Here is an 18,176-nt window from a genome sequence, read left to right on the forward strand (position 1 = left end):
CTCACTTTGGAGACCAGGCTGGCTTCGAACTCACAGAGATCCATCTGCCTCCGCCTCCGGAGTGCTGGGATTAAGGGCGTGCGCCGCCGCCGCCGCCGCCGCCGCCGCCGCCGCCGCCGCCGCCGCCGCCACCCGGCAATAAGGATTTTTTAAAAGCTGCAGTGTTGTTATGACCCAATGCATGTTTATGAAATTCAAGTTAGTTCTTATCTTATTGGCAAGACAAAGGATAATAATACAATGTAGGAAGGTCACACACATTTTTTTCATAGCATGATAATACATTATACTACTAAAGGAAGAATCACTGAATAAAGGCCTTCATTGTACAGCAGAATACACTGGGTACAGAATCCCTGAACAATTTCTACCCACTACAAGTTCTTGGTCAAGTTTTTGGCATTAATCTGATGGGAAAATTTAGCATATTTTCCTCCTGGATTTTTGTGTATTTCGTCTTGTCCACCTTTCTTATCAACCACCGGGAATGACCACTTTCTATATGTATTGTTGGTTTTATTTGTTCAACATTTAACTTACACATTCAATTATTTGGTTGAAATTCAAATGTTAATGCTCTGGTGATAGGTTTTATGCAATTTAAGACCCTTTTCTTAAGGAAGTATTCTTCTTAGTGTGTTTTTGCAAGATGCAAAGACTTGAAATAATCTTATTCTGAGTGTTAGAAACAACTGTATTTTAATCAAACAGTGAAAACAATTCTCCTTTTTATTTGTGGAGGGACTTAAGTATCTACACCCACTTCTGCTTACCAGACCTTGATCATAAGGTAACAAAAGCCGTCTCAATATCCCCCAAATGAGAACTCACCTCCACCCTGCATCCCCCAACCCCTGCAGCCCACTGGAAAGCTCCGCTGATGTTGTCTGCAAGAGTTGTTTCTTCTTTCTCCCTTCCTGTTCTCTTTAACTCACTTCAGCTTGACTGCCATGCACCACACTCCCTAGAGATCGCCATCACTAACTCCCAGAGACCCCTACATTACCACACACTGTGTTGTTTATCTCCTCATCTTCCTTCATCCCTCAGCAAGAGTCAGAAATGAACCATTTCTCTAGAGTGTGCTCTCCTCCCAGTGCTAGTGACAACCCTCTTATCTTATGAGCTGTTCCCTCTACTAACTTTCTGGACCAGTCCCTTCCTCCACCCTTGAGATGTTGGCATTCCTTAGGGCTCCATCCTGGGATTTGCTTTGTTCTTTTTTCTCTCTCTTACTTTGTTTTTTAGCTGACTTCATCTTACTCAGTTACTTCAGATAGATGCCAGCAATTTAAATTTACATTTCTAGTCCAAACACTTAATTTTTTAAACTTCCTAAGCTACCTATTTATCAATAGCGTTGTATAAAAAGAGAAATTGCAGCACAGCATTCTTCAAATTGGAACACTCAATTTTCCTCCCTAAAACTGGTATTTTCTTAAACTGTAGTCCTTCCCCAGCCTTCAATAATAAGTGATGTCACTACTCATAGAGTTATTAAGGTAGAAAATTAGGAACTATCTTTTATGCTTTCTTTATCATCCAATCTGTCAGTAAATCCTCTTAATACCCACCTTGGACCCATGAACCCTTCACTACCATCTCTCTAGGACAACTTATTATCATATTTTATTGTCAATTAAATCATATTTTAACAACCTCCTAAGATACTGAAAGTCTATAACACATCTGACTGCAGATTTATCTATGTGCATATCTACTTCAATATCTATGCATATAAATGTGGGCATATGTAAATATACATATACCATCCATACGTATTTAAAAGCATTCCCAAAGTTTTAATCAAGACATTATATGTTTATGCATGCACACTCATATCTATAGACATACACACTTTCCCCGCTTTCAGCAGACTAACAACTTTTCATGACCCTTCAAAGAAAACTCGACTCTGCCATGTTCTTCAGGCACTCACAATCTATCCATTCTCAGTTCCATCTCATTTCGTGCTCTTGCCACTGCTGTCAAGCTTCCATCTAACTGTGCTCTTAATTCCTAGACTCTCCATGGTTTTTCCTGCAATGGGGACTTTGAATTCCACACTATTGGAAAAGTTCTCATCTCAGCTTTTGGTGTGGTGCATCTTATCTCATCCTTTCATGTCATTCTCATTGAAAGGTTCCCCTTTGGTTGTCTTCGTTTTTGTCAGGTAAGAGATGATTCACCACAGAGGGAAAAGATCTTGTCTATTTCCTTTATGTATCATCAGCAGATAACAATGTGTTTGCCACATAAATATGTATACTGAATAAAAATGTATTTGCATGATTAATATTATTCTTATATGGAAACTAAATGCTGTGCTGGGTTGAATGGCAGAAAGATCAGGGTCAAATCTGAGCCTATATTTAACTCATTTCTTTAGTCATGATGGTTAAAATTCAGGGATTTCCTGTTTGGAAAATGTAGTGTACAAAACGGTGTCATTGAATCTCATAGCTCAGTTTCCTCTTTTTATGAGATTAGAACAAATAATTAACCAACAAGTTATATTCAAATCCTAACTTTAATGAGACAAACTTTGATAATTAAATATACTTCTCTTCTTCTTTTAAATATCTATATTATGACATTACTGAAATATATAATAAATAGCAGTATGAATCCAATTTAGAAATTAAGAAAATAATCTTGTATTTTATTTTTACTATTATGCATTGTTTCTGATTAATTATTGGTCCTTGGTCATATGGAGATAGGATTTTCTACATATATTTTCCTATAATTTTGTATTAGTGATGATAAAGAGTACTGTTTTATCTTTGGAGCCTCTTACTGGTGGGTTTTGTCTCTTTTTGAGCAGCCTGAAGGCTCCTGCACAGGTACAACAAGACAATTGGAGTCACCAGGTGGAAATTATGTTAAAAATGAAAATGCAGAACAGTAACTTATTAACTAATCATGTAAGGAATCTGTAATATTTATACCAATGCCTTTGTTTTGTTATCAGTGAAAACGTGTGTGTATATTGTCATTTTAAAAGTGGCAATCCCTACTTGTGAGAAACATGGCCTTAAAGAACTGGCCACGGAGAGATCCTGAATATTCTTACAATGCCTCCATTTCCAATAGTTAAGCATTACAATGTTCCAATCACATGTCAGACCCCAAGTTTCTTCTGGGGCCAGATCCCTACTTAAGATTTTTTTTGGAACTTCTACTATCTGTGGGCATTAAAAGTCTTGGAAGAGGAAAAGGCAAAGCTGTGAAGAATTCCACTGGGCAGACTGTGTTCAGGGTTTTATTTCTCTTAATGGGTCCCTTCCTGCAAACCCAGACCAATGGTTTTTAGTCCCAATAGGCCCTGTTTGCTGTCATCCACTTTATAACATCCCCTTTGATGCTCTGATATGACATCTATAGAGTATAAACTGACTACTAGATAGTAACGGTAAGGTTAATGAAAGTCAGACCTCATGTCTGCCGACTTACAAGACCTCACAAAGGCCTTGAATAAATCTTTTATTTTTATAAAATTTACAAAATTAAGACATTTGTGTTAATCAACTTTATGTTCTTGTTTTTAAAAATGCCTGGGTAATCATAATTGAAAAATATGAAACTTTTATTTTGCTCATAGTTCATGAGGTTTTAGTCAGTTGACCCTGTTGCCTTTGGGCCTGTGATAAGGAAGACTGTCCCAGCAAGCATGCAGGCCAGAGGAGCTGCTAGAAAAACAGAGAGGAAAAGCAGGGTCCTGGGACACAACATCCCCTCCAAGGGCATTCCTTCAGTGGCCTCTGACCTCCCGCTTGGGCCTGCTGATTAAAGGATCTCCCTTCAGTACCACAGGCTGTAGAATCAGCCCTTCACACAGCTCTTCAGAGTATCTTGGCTACTATCATTCATAAACACTGTCTTTTCCAGTTCAGACTTCTCTCCATCATAGTTCCCTTCCTGCTGCTGACAGGAGAGTAGCTGAGGGTTGTTCTGGGCTTCAGGTAAGGAGAACGTTAGCTGAGGAACTACTTAACTCTGAGTGAGTGTAATAGATGGTTTAAGCAACTTTCCAGTGTAGTAATCTACTCTAGTCCATCCTAGTGTAGATGTGAGTCCCAAGAAAACCCTTCCCCAAGAACTGGCTCTCCTGGTTTCACAGCACAGAGGTGGAAAGCTGAACTTCACACTGCAGAGTCGTGTGTCTGCCAATGCTGGGGTACAAATCTGTGAACAGAGAAGGAAAGACAAGGATGAAATATCTGGCCTGAGAAGCTAATCTTTAAAAAAAATTCATAAGCCTCAGATATGTCTAATTTCATTAGCAGAAGATTTGAGTTGTTTTGGTGTCTAATAAAAATATAAGATTCTCCCCCCAAAGAACTTATTCAATTAAAACAGAATAGAGGATTACAAATACATTATAATGTTTTTGGCTGTTGTGATTGGAATCAAGCATCCAGAAGCCTCAGAATGCCTGCGTTTGTGAGCATAAGCCCGCAGCACTACAAACAATAACATCACATGTTGAAATTGCATTTGCCATGCACTCCAGCTGCAATAATGGAAAATAAACACTGATCAATGATGCTAGGGGAATGAATTATACTTTTAACTTCCCTACCGAAGTGATATTAGAATATTACTCTCCAATAAAGGGAGATCAAACAATATGTAGGAAAGACACGTAGAAAAAGAAAAATACCATAAAAGAGTTTATATGAGCAACAACAAATTAATTTTTCTGGATTTTGTGTTTGCGTTGCCAAATTTTGCCCTTTTTAGTATGTTGAGGTTTATTTAATATATTGAAGTTTATTTACTTGTTTCCAATAAGTAGTCAAATAAGAATAGCTAATATTATATTCATTATTTTCTATGTTTTTAGGAAGAGATCCCTAAATTACATAACTGCAGGACCCCAAAGCTGGGGCTACCTCTGTGTACTACCTACACAGAGATATACTTTAAAATCAGAGAAACTCTGGACTTTAATATGAGGAAGTAATGAAAAGAGAAAACTTTATAAGAAAGTGGAGCTGTGATGAGTAAGTAATAAATACAGAACCTAACATGCATGAGACACATGTATACTGACCATTGCGGCTGTTGATGATCTCATTCTTTGAAACATAAAGATTGAAGGATGCTGTTCCAAAAAAGGGAAATAGTACTCTTCCTTCCGTACTCATGGCAGTTTAGTTTCTGTTAAACCAGGTATATACGAGAAAATGCAAAAACTGCTTTTCCATTTATTTGCCAAAGTCAAGATAAATAAGTATAAAATTCAAAATGATGTCCAGAAGCAGGGCAGGTCTTAGCATGAAAGGCAGCCCTGGTGCCTTTGGTATTACAGGGTTTGGCTGCCCACTTTTTCCACAAATATCTCCCTTATACTTGTTATTGAGATAAACAATCACCAACACACACACACACACACACACACACACACACACACACACACACACTCACACTCCCCAAGGCTTTCTACAGATCTTTCCTTCTTTTTTTTGTATATGTGTGATGCATATACCTGTTTCGTGTGTATGTGTTTATGTGTAGGTGCAGGTGTGTGTGTGTGTGGTGTGTGCATATGAGTGTATGCTATGGGGAGACCAGAGGTCAGTGTTCCACTACGCTCCCTTTATTTTTGCAGACAGAGTCTTTAATAGAACATGAACCCTGCTGATTTATCAAGCCATTTAGCCAGTCTCAGTGGTCTTTTGTGCCCACCTGCCATCCCTGGGGTTAAAGGAGGATGCCGCTGTGCCCAGCTTCTACATGGATGCTGATGATCAAGCTCCAGCCCTCATGCTTGAAAGGCAGACACTCTCTGTGTCTCCAGCCCAAGACCTTGCTTTTGTCTCTGTTTGAGACAGTCTTACTTTATATCCCAGGCTGCCCTTAAGAGTGCAGCAATCCCCCGACTTCTGCTTCCTGAGTGCTGAGATTACATCGTGAACCACCATTTAGAGTTCTCTCCAATTTTCCCCAACCCCAAATCATAGCTAGCTTCACTTCTAGAAACTCACTGGTCACAGTACAGTGAATCCACAGTTCTGGAAGATTAGGATTCACAATTCACCTATTAAAATGCAAATGCTTTGGGCTGTGCCAAGACCTCTTGTCCTTATCTTAAAGGGATTCCTTTAAGAGAAGACTGTTTCCATGTTTTGGTTCTGTAAGTAAGCATAAAATATCCCCAGCTCACACTACATTTGGCCAGGGGCTGACTGCAAAAATGGGAAATTCTATTTGGAGCCACACCTGGCAATGACCTCTGGCTCCTGCCCTATCCCTTCAAGCCTGCAGAGTGATGTAAGAACTGTTTCTCTAGAGTGAGGGCAGTACTCCTAAGTTTACTAGAGTCTAATAATAGAGTCACCATTAGCTCAGAATGCTAGTGTTATGTCAATAAAACATCAGGTGCAGGAAATACATTTGGAGACTATTCCCTATTCAGATTTTGTTTCTGGGGAAACTTTCACCTAGTTCTCACTTCTCTAACAGCAACAACTTTGTACAAAACACTCATCATATTTGTAATAGATGCTGTTAATAGATGCAGTATCAGCCACACTCTGTGCTAAGCACTTCACTATATTAACTCATTTAACAATCACAAATGCCCTTAAGGTAGGTACCACCACTACCTGTATTTCATAAGTGAAGCATCAGAAGCATGAGGCAATTTGGTACCTTGAAGATATTCACATAGTGAATAAGGGGTCTGAGCTGAGAATCAAGCTTAAGAGTCTGTTCACATACCAGACTTCTAATTTCTTTGAAATATGTACAAGTAATCTTTTTTTAAAATTAAACGACCTAACGTAATATTTTAGTATTTTAATAACCATTTTCCACCACTGCATCCCCTGTGCCTCTTCCTCAGCAGGCTTATAATACAGTTCTCCCTCATCTGAGTGTTCTGTGCAAAGTCACTCTGAATCTGCATCAATAGGAAGACAGGAAAGTAAGTCTGAATCCCTTTGGGTCTCTTGGCTAGAAACGATGTTCATAGGCAAAGCTTATAGTCAGTGTGCTTTAGAACTCCCCCATGGTTCAGATTCTTCCCACAGCTATAAGATGCCACAAGATACCTCATCCACAAAGTGAGTGCCTGTTTATATATCCCAAAGACAGGCAACTTAAAAATCATACATGCCCACCCTACATGCACAGAGTATGCTTTGTGTTTTGTGTGGCTGATACTGCATCTATCAGCTCTGGAAAAAAATGTATGGAACAGACTTTCCTTTTCATTTTATGGATTAGGTAGTACCCAGGCATTGTAACACTGGTTAGAAAAGTTTTTTCTCAGTCTATTGAGTTTTCATTTGCACCCAGAAAAGAAGCACATATTTTTTAATCATTTGGCTTTCACTAACAACATTCAATTGGTATATCTAGTATGACAGTATAAACAGTATAGATAGTCTATAGTGTATCACTTCAATTCTATTAATTTTAATATCCACTTATGATTACCTTTAGGTTGAATGACAGTATTATTTTGTTGTTAAAACATCAGGTGTCAAATGCATGTATTCCATCTAGTCTCTCTTTAAAACTATCTCTGTGAAAATTTCCACCCAATTCTTCCTTTCTAACTAGAGAGAAATTCGTCTTCAAATAGAGAAGGGAAGGAAACATACTTGATATTATTTCTTAAAGTCTCATTTTTCTTTTCCTGGGTTAATAATCTTTATCTGTGCCCAAGCCAAAGCGTGTACAATCCCCTATCTTTATCTCTTTCTAAGTGGTATTTACTGTGTGAGTACCAGGAGTTTCTATTTTTTTTTTCAGATTTTTTTTGAACCAAAAGTAAGTAACCATTCTGGTCAAGACAAGAAGTGAAAAGTATCAAGGCCACTGACTTGAGTGCAAAAAATCATCAGGTAGCTAGCACTCACTACTGAATGTTCTTTCTTGAGCAGACTCCTGTTTAAGGTGATAGAAGCAAGACAAGGCAGATGCATGCTCTCTTGCCCTAAAAATCTAGAAATGATTATGAGGTGTTGACAAGATGGTGCAGTGGTTTAGAGCACTTACTGCTTTCATAGGACTGGACTATAGTTCTTAGTACCCATGTTGTAGCTCACAGTCCCCTGTAATTCTAGTTTCAGGTGATTCAACACCCTCTTCTGGCTTCCACAGGCACCTCCACATGAATGCACATACACACAAGACACACACACACACACACACACACACACACACACACACACACACAAAACCTTTAAATAAATTATAGATGAATACAATTAAAATGCCACCATGGTAACGATATTGTATGGCTATGGACTGATAAACCATACCTTGGAGTGAGGAAAGGAATGTGTAAAACAAGAAATGGAAGAACTAGATCGATGATTTCCGGTCTGTGGGTGATGAGCTCTGGCCAATCTAGGGAGTTTTTAAGTAGATATGACAAATCCTCAGGCACTCAATCTCTATGTGTTGATTGAATCAACACTTCTTTCTGTCTGGTTATGCATGTACACTCTCCTGCCAAATTGCCTGAATTCAAATCCTAAGTATTTGTTTGGCAACTGCAAGTCCTTCAACAAACTGCCTAACCTCTCTATGATGTAATTTCCTCTTTACCAACCACATAGAATTGGTAGCAGGGACAAAATTGATAAGATATGTTGCATACTTAGCCTTGTCCTGATGATTAGAGAGTGTGCTATATATGAGATACATATACCATGAGGAGACAGTGATACTGTCTTTTTAACAGTTCATATCCAATATTATATAGACATTGGTTTTACCGAACATACGGAGTAAGCCAGCACATTGGCCCTTCTGTTTCATGATTTTGGAAGAAGCTGGCAGTGAATAGGCTCAGTTCTGATGCTTCTCTTTCAGACATTCTGCAAGACAATAAAGTTCCTGTTAAAAGCTCCTCACTCTGACTCCAGCTTCAAGGACACCTCACAGAACAAAAATCCCATCGTTTATGCAGGGCCATTAGAGTTTTATGTCTACTTCACAGAGTGAAATACAGATTAAATCTTCCGGGAACTGGCAACAGGTTTAAATCTGGGCATGAGATGCTATTATGAATTAATCACATATGTTCTCAGATTCAAAAATCCTGCGGTAAGAAGTGAGATTCTATATACTGTATTCATTTTGTTAAGCACACATTCTTTCCTCTTTTTTGATTCCACTATTTAACTGTCAAAAACCTTACAAGGCAAGAAGGGTTTCTTAGATTATTTGCTGTCCTGAGCTTATTGATCCCTTCCAGAATAGTGTTTTCAAATGCATGCTCACAATAATAACTACAAAGGAAAGCAATTACTTTAAAATATAATTTCAAATTTCTATGTATTAAAAATTCCCCTGTGCCTCAAAACACATGTTCTTAATGAAGATAGAATGAGTACATGAAATGAGCAGCTACACCACCCAGACAGTGCATATAAAGTAAATTTGGAGGACATTTTGCAAATAAGGTTAAAATGTATTCAAATCTATATTAAGCATGGTAAGTGAAGCTTTTGCTTAATCTTGGTGATTTTTTTTTATTTCTTCTGAGGTTTTGTCTTGTTTGCTCATTTTAGGAATATACTCTGGAAATAAGTGTATGGTTAATTCTTTCTGATGTTTATATGTCTAGTTGTTTAGTAAAAAAAATACTATAATTTGTTTTTAAGTTTCAGTGAATTCCTTTGGTTGAACCTGCTGTTTTTCTGCTGTTTGTTGCTGCATCTAAAGCACCTTCTTCATCCCACTGTTGGACACTTAAGTGTAAGCTATAGATGGTGAAGCAAATAAAAATGATCTCACTGACAAACCCATCCTCTTCAGACTAAGCAAGCACCTCTCAGGGAGCTCACTCCTGCTCCCTCACGGAAGTAGGAGCTGTTTGGACAGTGTGTAGACTTCAGTGAAAGCCCTTGTAGAAGGCGTGTGAGCCACAGTAAAGTGACAGCAATTCAGTCAGTTTTCCTGAAGGACCCCTATCCTTGGAAAGAGGATCCCACAAATTCCTCAACAAAGTCTCATCAATGTATGAAGCATAATCTGACTCTCCCAAAGTCTATGAATTTAAACATTACCCTCCCAGCACCACAAGCTAAAACCCTTCTTCATTCCTCCTTGGTTTCTCTCCAAACGAAACTTTCTTACCAATCCTGCTTTTTTCTCATCACTCTAGAGAGAACTGAGATTGCTCAAAGTTCACTGCCATGAGATACCAGTTATTGAAGAAAGTATCTTATATAGATTTCCTATTGCCTTAACCCAGCCCAAATAAACATTTCTATTACAATTATTTAGCAAATAATACTAATAAATGGAAGATTATACATTTATTAAACATATTTCACATGCTAGTAGCTGTGCAATGTGTTTTACATGCAAGATTTCTTATTAGATCTTATAATGAAGCCATTGGTCTAGATATCACTGTTCCTAGCTTATAAGTAGAACCCAACTACATAGTCATTATGGGTATTTAACCTCTTCTCTGTAAATACCAGCAACATGCAGTTTTCAAAAACTAAAAGTCAAAGAAGACAGGGAGTTGGGAAGGAACACAAAGAGAAACTCTAGAATTAGTTTTAGGGTATGTGTACAGATATGATCAAATAATTTAAATTTTTTAAATAAAAAAATTAAATGAAAAAAAAACACTAACTGCTCTATTAAAGCTCTTTCACTAAAACAGTACATAATTGCATGTTCTAGAATCATGTTCAATATCAGACTATATTCCCTAATTCCATGGAAAGCTGGAATTTTGGAAAGATAACCATGCAGCACAATTACATGTTTAATTCAGTAGACTTCAATCATCTTGGAGGACGAGTAAAGCATGATACATAGTGTCCCAACCACTTCAACTAAGAGATGTGCCTTTTTATATGAATATATATCAATTTATTAATGGGTGCTATGGGAAAACAGACTCATGGATACAGGACAAGGTAGATCCAGTTGCAGAGTCCTTCTGTTTTGCCCTGGAAAGATGGGGATCAACACACACTGCTCTACACTGACTTGGTATCCACCATCCAAGAGCGAGATGTGCTTAAGCATATGGTTTCCACCTATTCTAGAGCCTTGGCAAATAGAAAAAAAACTTTGTAGCTGGAAAAATATATATATATTCATTTTTGTCATCATCTCCAGGATCATCAGTAGTATCAGATCTTAATCTGAACTGAAAGAAACCAGTAAATTAGTCAGAGCAGCCTTAATGAAAAAAAAAAAAAAGAATTAGTGCTCATTTAAAGGAGAAACTGTGTTCATGTTCAGTGATCATAAAATGTAAGTTGACTGAAGCTGAGATGTAACTAAAATTAAGAAGCCCCAGCCCCCTAAGTGAGGGTTCACATCTACCTCCCTTGTCGTGAACCATATCAGGACCCAGCAGAGGAAGAGCCTCTGAGACTATCTCCAAAGAACCAATCAGATAGTAGATCACAGTGAATCAGATGGAGACTCTCAGACTAAGCAAATGAGTAAGAGATTAAGTAGGAGAGGATCTGTAATTGAGAGGAACCTCAAAGCATTTCACCTATTGTTCTCCATGATCTGGAGTGTTCTTAGATAGAACATCATAGAGGCTGAGAGATTGATTCCAGTGTTACATTTTTACATGTTTAAACCCCAAATTTTCCATTTAATAGGTGGCATGATAACACAGATTACCTAACCTTTCTATTTTCCCATCAATAAAATATAGATTGTAATAAAATCTAATAAATTTAGACAGTAATATTTAACTCATATTTTTTTGTGTGTGTGTGTGTGAACAGTATCGGTTATATTTAACCCAGTGACTGGCACTAAGGGATTCTGTAAGAACTCATTTTATTCTGCAGTCCTTTATACCCATGTTTCTAAGTTGCGAACCAAATACTTGTGCACTGAATGGCACCTCAAGCAAGCCTGTGGCTCTGCTTAGACCCTGGTGCTCACCCACCAGATTCTAGGTGTACAGCTGAAGGTACAATGAGAACAAACGGGTGACTATAAAATTGCCCAATTTGGCACAACCCTATTATTATCTCTGGAGAAAGCCAAGCCCAGGCATAGCTGATGAGTTAACCAGATACGATGCAGAAAACATTTCCTTCTCCTTTTTGGTTTCAAGCCTATTTCTGAAGCCATAGATAGAGCTCTCCGGCACAGTTAGCACCTGACGGCACAGAGGCGATGGCTCCTGCCAATGGAGGGTCTGCCCAGCTGTGGCTACCACTGCTGTTTATCTGTAAGTACAGATTCACATTACTTTCCACCTTGAGGGACCAAAATTCATCTAGAGACCATCAGGATGGGGACATCGATGTTATTTTGGTGACTTTGCAGCACTTATGCAAACTGTGGGGGCATTTCCTGACACTATGCAGTAGAGAGGAGCAGAGAAAACTGGCCTGAGTATCACTCAGTGGGAAACCAGGCTAATTGCTTGGATCTTTTCAGTCCTCTGACATCTTTTAGAGTACAAGACAGATACCAATAGAGGAGGATAAAGAAAGAATGCAGTTCCTTCTCCCCACTGATTATTAAAACTTTATGGATGTGGGTCTCATTCCCACACAGATCACAATCTTCTTGCATCCAGGAAAACTGGAGATAGATGCTAACTTACCCTTTATTGATTTTGCAGCTCTGCGTGTCATGCTGACGGGTGAGTTGTTTGTCTTTATTCCCTCAGTGTATCTGGACATTGCTCTTTTCCTCTGTCTGTATCCATCTTGTTTTTTTTTTTTTTTATAGCTCTGACTTTTCCTAGTCCCAGAAAGTCTGCTTTTTAGAGCCACCTCTTCCCCATCATTTATTCCCAGCCCCAGAGTTTCCCACATACCATTTTCCCCTCTCAAGTTGCCTCCTCTCCTGCTTAAGCCAACAGCCATGTCTGCTCTGATGTCAGCCTCTCTTCTAGGCCTTTAACATACACTCATCCAACTTTCATATTACTATCATTATTGGTATTTTGTAATTGAGAACTCCTGCAATTCAGATTACAACATCACTTACTGGAGGTTGCACAACCAACAAAAACTTGGTTTTATTCTAAGTTCCTTGGGTCTGAATATAATGTTCCTTGACTATATCAACCTTTGTCATCACCACAAGCTGCTCTTTAGCTTCTATTTAAATTTTCACCATATCTCCTTACTCCTGGAAGTCATCCAAGGCTGATATGCTCTTGGTCCTTTTCATGAAACTTTGAAAATTGAAAACATTTCTCACTGCATATATTCACAATTAAATAGTTAAAAAATTTAGAATTCATAGTTTATCAAGGCTATTATATGTTTTTATTTTAATTAATGTAATATTTACATTGCATACTAAAATATACCAGTACTTGATATAATCTGAAATGGTTGACAGTTGTTCCTGATATATTTTAATGAAACTGAGGTTTTAACATTTATCCTTTATTTCTACATTCAACCATTTAACAATTATTTAGCAAACACTAACTATATACCAACCATTATGATAAGTAATGATTGGTTGTGTCAAGTATTATCCATGCCTAAAAAAGATTGCAATTTATATTTATGGGTACTGATATTCAAGTTCAGAGGATTAGAGTAGGTTATGACGTCATATAATAAATTACTTTGCTTGTTTCCAAACTTCTTGTGTGTGAACCCTATCTTCATGCCTAGACTGGCTGCTCTCTGAGATCATATCACTATTTACTTCATTCTTTATTTGTTTTCTAGACATCATGTCCGAGTCTTGTTACTAGCAAGATGAACCATTGTTTGACTGTTGACATGTTTGGACTTTTGAGACTGGATAACTTTCAATGACTTAAAATTTCTTTATTTTTACAATTTCATATTCTTTAAGCCACTCAGAAATCTGTTGTGACGTTGAACCCACCGTGGATTAGAATATTTACAGGAGAGAAAGTGACTCTTATATGCAATGGGAACAATCTTCAAGAGAACTCTACTAAATGGTTCCACAATGACACCATCTCTACCATAACAACTTCACATTGGGACATTGTGAGTGCCACTATTCAAGACAGTGGAAAATATATATGTCAGAACCAAGGATTTTTCAAGAGTAAACCTGTGTACTTGGAAGTGACAAGAGGTATGTTCTAGGCATATGGGAATATATATCTTTCACATGAAGAAGGACCCACTAGAACAGTGGTTCACAACCTTCCTAATGCTGCAACCCTTTAATATAGTTTCTCATGTTGTGGTAACCCCACAACCATAAAATTTTGCTACTGTTATGAATCATAATGTAAATATCCATGTTTTCCAATGGTCTGAGGCAACTCTTGTGAAGGGGTCATCTGACCACGAGGGGGGTCATGACCCACAGGTTGAGAACCACTGCACTAGACGCTGGTAGGAATGTAGTTTATTTTAAGAGATTTAGGGCTTCTCACTCAAGACATCTCAGTCTCTTTTCTTTGGCACATCTCCTTACATTCTCTCTTTCAGTAGTCTATTCAGTGATCAATATTATTCCTCTGCTCTGTTCTATTTTACCTAGATTTAGACATGCATTTTGTGATCAAATGGCATGATAGGCATATGGACACTGCAAAGAGCTGTGTATGTATACTTGGATCATAATGTTTGAGTAAAGATTTTCTCTGAACAATCTGTGAGCCATGAACGATACCTCTACATGTTCTTCATGTCCTTTTCTGCTACTAAAAACAATTCTATTGTTTATTTTGTTACAAATATTGCTTATTTATTACTCTTTTACTGTCAAAACCTAATACAACATATCTAGGTATCAGTAAATGTTGAATGAGCAAACTATCTTTCAAATGGGAAAGTTACACATTATATTTTTCTTGAGTGAAAAGATAGGTTTTAACATCTATAAACCAATTCCAAGTATAAACTAAACCATGTAGAATAGTCATTTATTTCCTGGTAGTAGACTTTAGAGAAGTCCTGAAAGGTTTTTTTCTTAAATACAACATGCTTGCACAAGTAAGATATGTTCTCATTCAAAACCCTCCATTCATGAATGTTTTACAATTCTTAAAAATGGCGTTAACCATAGAACATGATTCTTTGAACTTGCTGAATCATTATTGACAAACAAGCACTGAGTATCTACAAACTCCTAAACACTGTATTAGGTACTACTGACAAAACAGAGCCAGATACAGTCTCTTCACACACAGGTCCAGATAGGGAAGGTGACAGAAAATAAAAATTAAAATAGTAGTTAAAATTCATGTACATATTTTAAGGAGATATTTTGGCCTACTATAATTAACATAACTGAGAAGCCTCTGTGAAGAAAGAGAGGACAAAAAATAATCCCCCTAAGTTCAAATATTTTTGGAGGAGTATGTCTATCTGCTTCCTCTTAACTAGATCCAGCTAGAAAAAATCTGAAGGGAATTCTGGTCTTTGTTCTTTCCACATGTGGGCTCAGCAGAGGAGTACAAAGACACTTTATGGTTCCTGGTTGACTTTTCAAAGGGAGAAAAGATTCACTGGCATAGATTTTCATTTATACATATTATTTTGTCTTTATTTTCTAATTGATCTTATGAACCAAAACATGGATTTCATGGACACCCTTTACCTGTCTGTGGATCTGTTTCTCTGCTCCTCTCTCCCCATCCCCTTCCCCAGGACACTTATCAATTGTTAAGTCTATATTAACCATAATGTAATGAATACTCTTCAGATTGGCTGCTCCTTCAGACTTCTGCTGATATGGTATTATACAATAAGTCCTTTGACATCAGATGCCATGGCTGGAATAACTGGACTCTTCGCAAGGTGATCTACTATAAGGATGACCTTGCTTTCAAGTACACTTATGAGACCCCCAAAATCTCCATTAGAAATGCCAAACTTAATGACAGTGGCACCTATTACTGTAGTGGATGTCTTCGCCGACTGAACTACACATCTGAGAAACTCAGAATTACTGTAATAAAAGGTAAGTTGATATAGAACAAAATAGTCCATAGCATGGGCAGAGAAAGTGGCCATATGAGCCAGTGTTTAAAGTTAGTACAAGGCATCTGTGACTGTCTTGGAAGAAGGAGACCCAGAACATATTGCCATAGTAGAGTTCTTATTTGCTAAATGCTGATGGTAATACCTATGCACAAAATGAAATTTTATAAAGATTAATGAGATAGTTTTGTCAAATGGCTTTATAAGCTGTCAAGTCCTGTGCTACAATTAGCATTTAAAAATTATCTCTTGCTCCTAAGAAGAGTGTTTATATCTATGAGATTGGAAGTGGTTTGGGAAGCTGAAGGAAGCAAGGATACAAAGAGCTTGGAGAGTCCATATTAGCTGAAGATGACGGGGAAGGAAACCAATCCCTCAGTGAGCTGTGTGTGCAGGTCCTGGAGGATGAGAGTGAGCCCTCAGAGGGCAGGCAGGTGGCTGCCTCTATGGCTCATAAGACAAGCCGCTCTTACCAAATGTCATATAAGAGGGGAACTTTGAAATGCTTGCCTTTGAAGGAGGAGATTTTGCTTTATCTTGGCGTGCTCGTAATTATCTATAAAAAAAAAGCAAGTTGGCCAAAGTTTGAATTATACTTCTGATGTGTTGCTGGAGTTATCTCCAGTCCCACCCAGGCCTGCAGCCATTCAGACCCAAATAAACACACAGACAATAATTTTATTTAAACTGTTTGGCCTAATGGCTCAGGCTTCTTGCTATCCAGTTCTTATATCTTAAATTAACCCATTTCTATCAATCTATAAGTTGCCATGTGGCTTGTGGCTTACCAGTACTTTCACATCATGCTTCTTCTGTCTGTGGCTGATGACTCCTGACTCAGCCTTCTTCTTCCCAGAATTCTCTGCTTATCCCACTTATACTATACTTCCTGCCAAAATGCTATTGGCCAATCAGCATTTTATTTATCAGTCAATCAGAGCAACACATTCACAGTATCCCCAGCACTGATGTTTAATTACCCCTGGTTCCATGATGTGTTCTTTTGTACTTTCAAATCATCAACTACTGGCATCATGTTTCCATGGCTTTCACTGACTAGAAGAAATAGCTAGATAGGGATTGTTGGGAAACATTTATCCCTCTGCAGTGATCTAGAGAGCAGACTGTGGAACCTAGTATCCTGGGTGTTTTCTCTCTGTTCCTGAATACCCCATCAGGCTAAGGGTGGGGAATCAAGCTCATGTCCCTCTTCAAGAAGATGTATCTCTGAATCCCCCCTTTCAGTTTCTAATCTGAATTGTATAAATGCTGTTTCTATGTTTCATTCTAGTTTACAAACCCAAGTATCGTTGGCTACAGTTAATTGTCCCATTTCTGGTGGCAATTCTGTTTGCTGTGGACACGGTGTTATTGTTCTCCACCCAGGAACAGTTCAAACTACTCATGAAGATTCGGAAGACAGGAAAATGCAACAAACCTTGAAACTTAACTCCTAACCTAGGCACATAAAGGAACTGATGCCATTGTTGGAGAAAGAATTCTTAACATTAGTTTTCCACAGTCCTCAATAGTTTCTCAACTGTCAAAGGTCACTCACATTATCTATAGGAAAGTCTGTGCCTCGGGATTTGCATAAATGCTTCATTAAGCCATCTGCAGCTGTTTAAATAACATGTAATAGTAAATGTTCAATAAACACTGGTTTAATAAGTTAAAGAATGAATTGAATCCTTTATTTGTGTTTGTAAAAGAGAAGCACAATTTGAATAAAGCAAGTGTGGAATCATGTGGCATGGTACCTTTAGGGTTTGTTTGTTTTCATCTAGAAGAAAGACCCATGAGGGCACAAATTTAAAATAACCTTTCCTGGTCATCATAAGAAGGAGGTAGGTAACACAGAAGACATGGTAGGATACTGGTGAGGTTGGCAATGTTTTGTGTTCTGCCTTCAATTGCTAGGAGCTTTTGACTCTTGATAAAAGTTGAGATGACTCCAAGGCATGGGAAGTTCTGTGGTGATATACTTTGTAATCAAATAAAGCTTGTCTTGAGTATTAGAGGACAGAGCCAGCCACTAGATTAGACATAGAAGCCAGACAGTGCCACACACGCTTAATCCTATCACTCGGGAGGCAGAGATCCGTTTGGAAGTTTGTGAGTTTGAGGCCACACTGGAAACAGAGCCAGGCAGTGGTGGTGTACACCTTTAATCCCAGTACTGGGAATCACACACAACTTTGATACCAGGAAGTGATGTCTGGGCAGAGAAAGGTATGTAAGGTATGAGGAAAAAGGAACTCACTCTCTTTT

At 38.1% G+C, this 18,176-nt stretch overlaps 1 protein-coding gene across 1 annotated transcript; it reads left to right on the forward strand.

The window, feature by feature from the left end:
* Positions 1-12,081: 12,081 nt before the first annotated feature.
* Positions 12,082-17,585, forward strand: Fcer1a (Fc fragment of IgE receptor Ia). Its single transcript, XM_028865427.2, has 5 exons — positions 12,082-12,193; positions 12,593-12,613; positions 13,795-14,046; positions 15,628-15,885; positions 17,197-17,585. The coding sequence occupies exons 1-5, from the start codon at positions 12,139-12,141 to the stop codon at positions 17,346-17,348; spliced, it is 738 nt and encodes a 245-aa protein (XP_028721260.1). The 5' UTR covers positions 12,082-12,138; the 3' UTR covers positions 17,349-17,585.
* Positions 17,586-18,176: the final 591 nt, after the last annotated feature.

Source organism: Peromyscus leucopus, chromosome 15 (assembly GCF_004664715.2).
Source record: "Peromyscus leucopus breed LL Stock chromosome 15, UCI_PerLeu_2.1, whole genome shotgun sequence".
Classification (NCBI taxonomy): Eukaryota; Metazoa; Chordata; class Mammalia; order Rodentia; family Cricetidae; genus Peromyscus; species Peromyscus leucopus.

What these genes read in the sequence shown, in the direction of transcription:
- Fcer1a (XM_028865427.2), top strand. Translation starts at nt 12,139, where the DNA reads ATGGCTCCTGCCAATGGAGGGTCTGCCCAGCTGTGGCTACCACTGCTG. An exon ending in GCTACCACTGCTGTTTATCT is followed by an intron (nt 12,194 to 12,592) that starts GTAAGTACAGAT and finishes TTGATTTTGCAG; the next exon opens with CTCTGCGTGTCATGCTGACG. An exon ending in GTACTTGGAAGTGACAAGAG is followed by an intron (nt 14,047 to 15,627) that starts GTATGTTCTAGG and finishes AATACTCTTCAG; the next exon opens with ATTGGCTGCTCCTTCAGACT.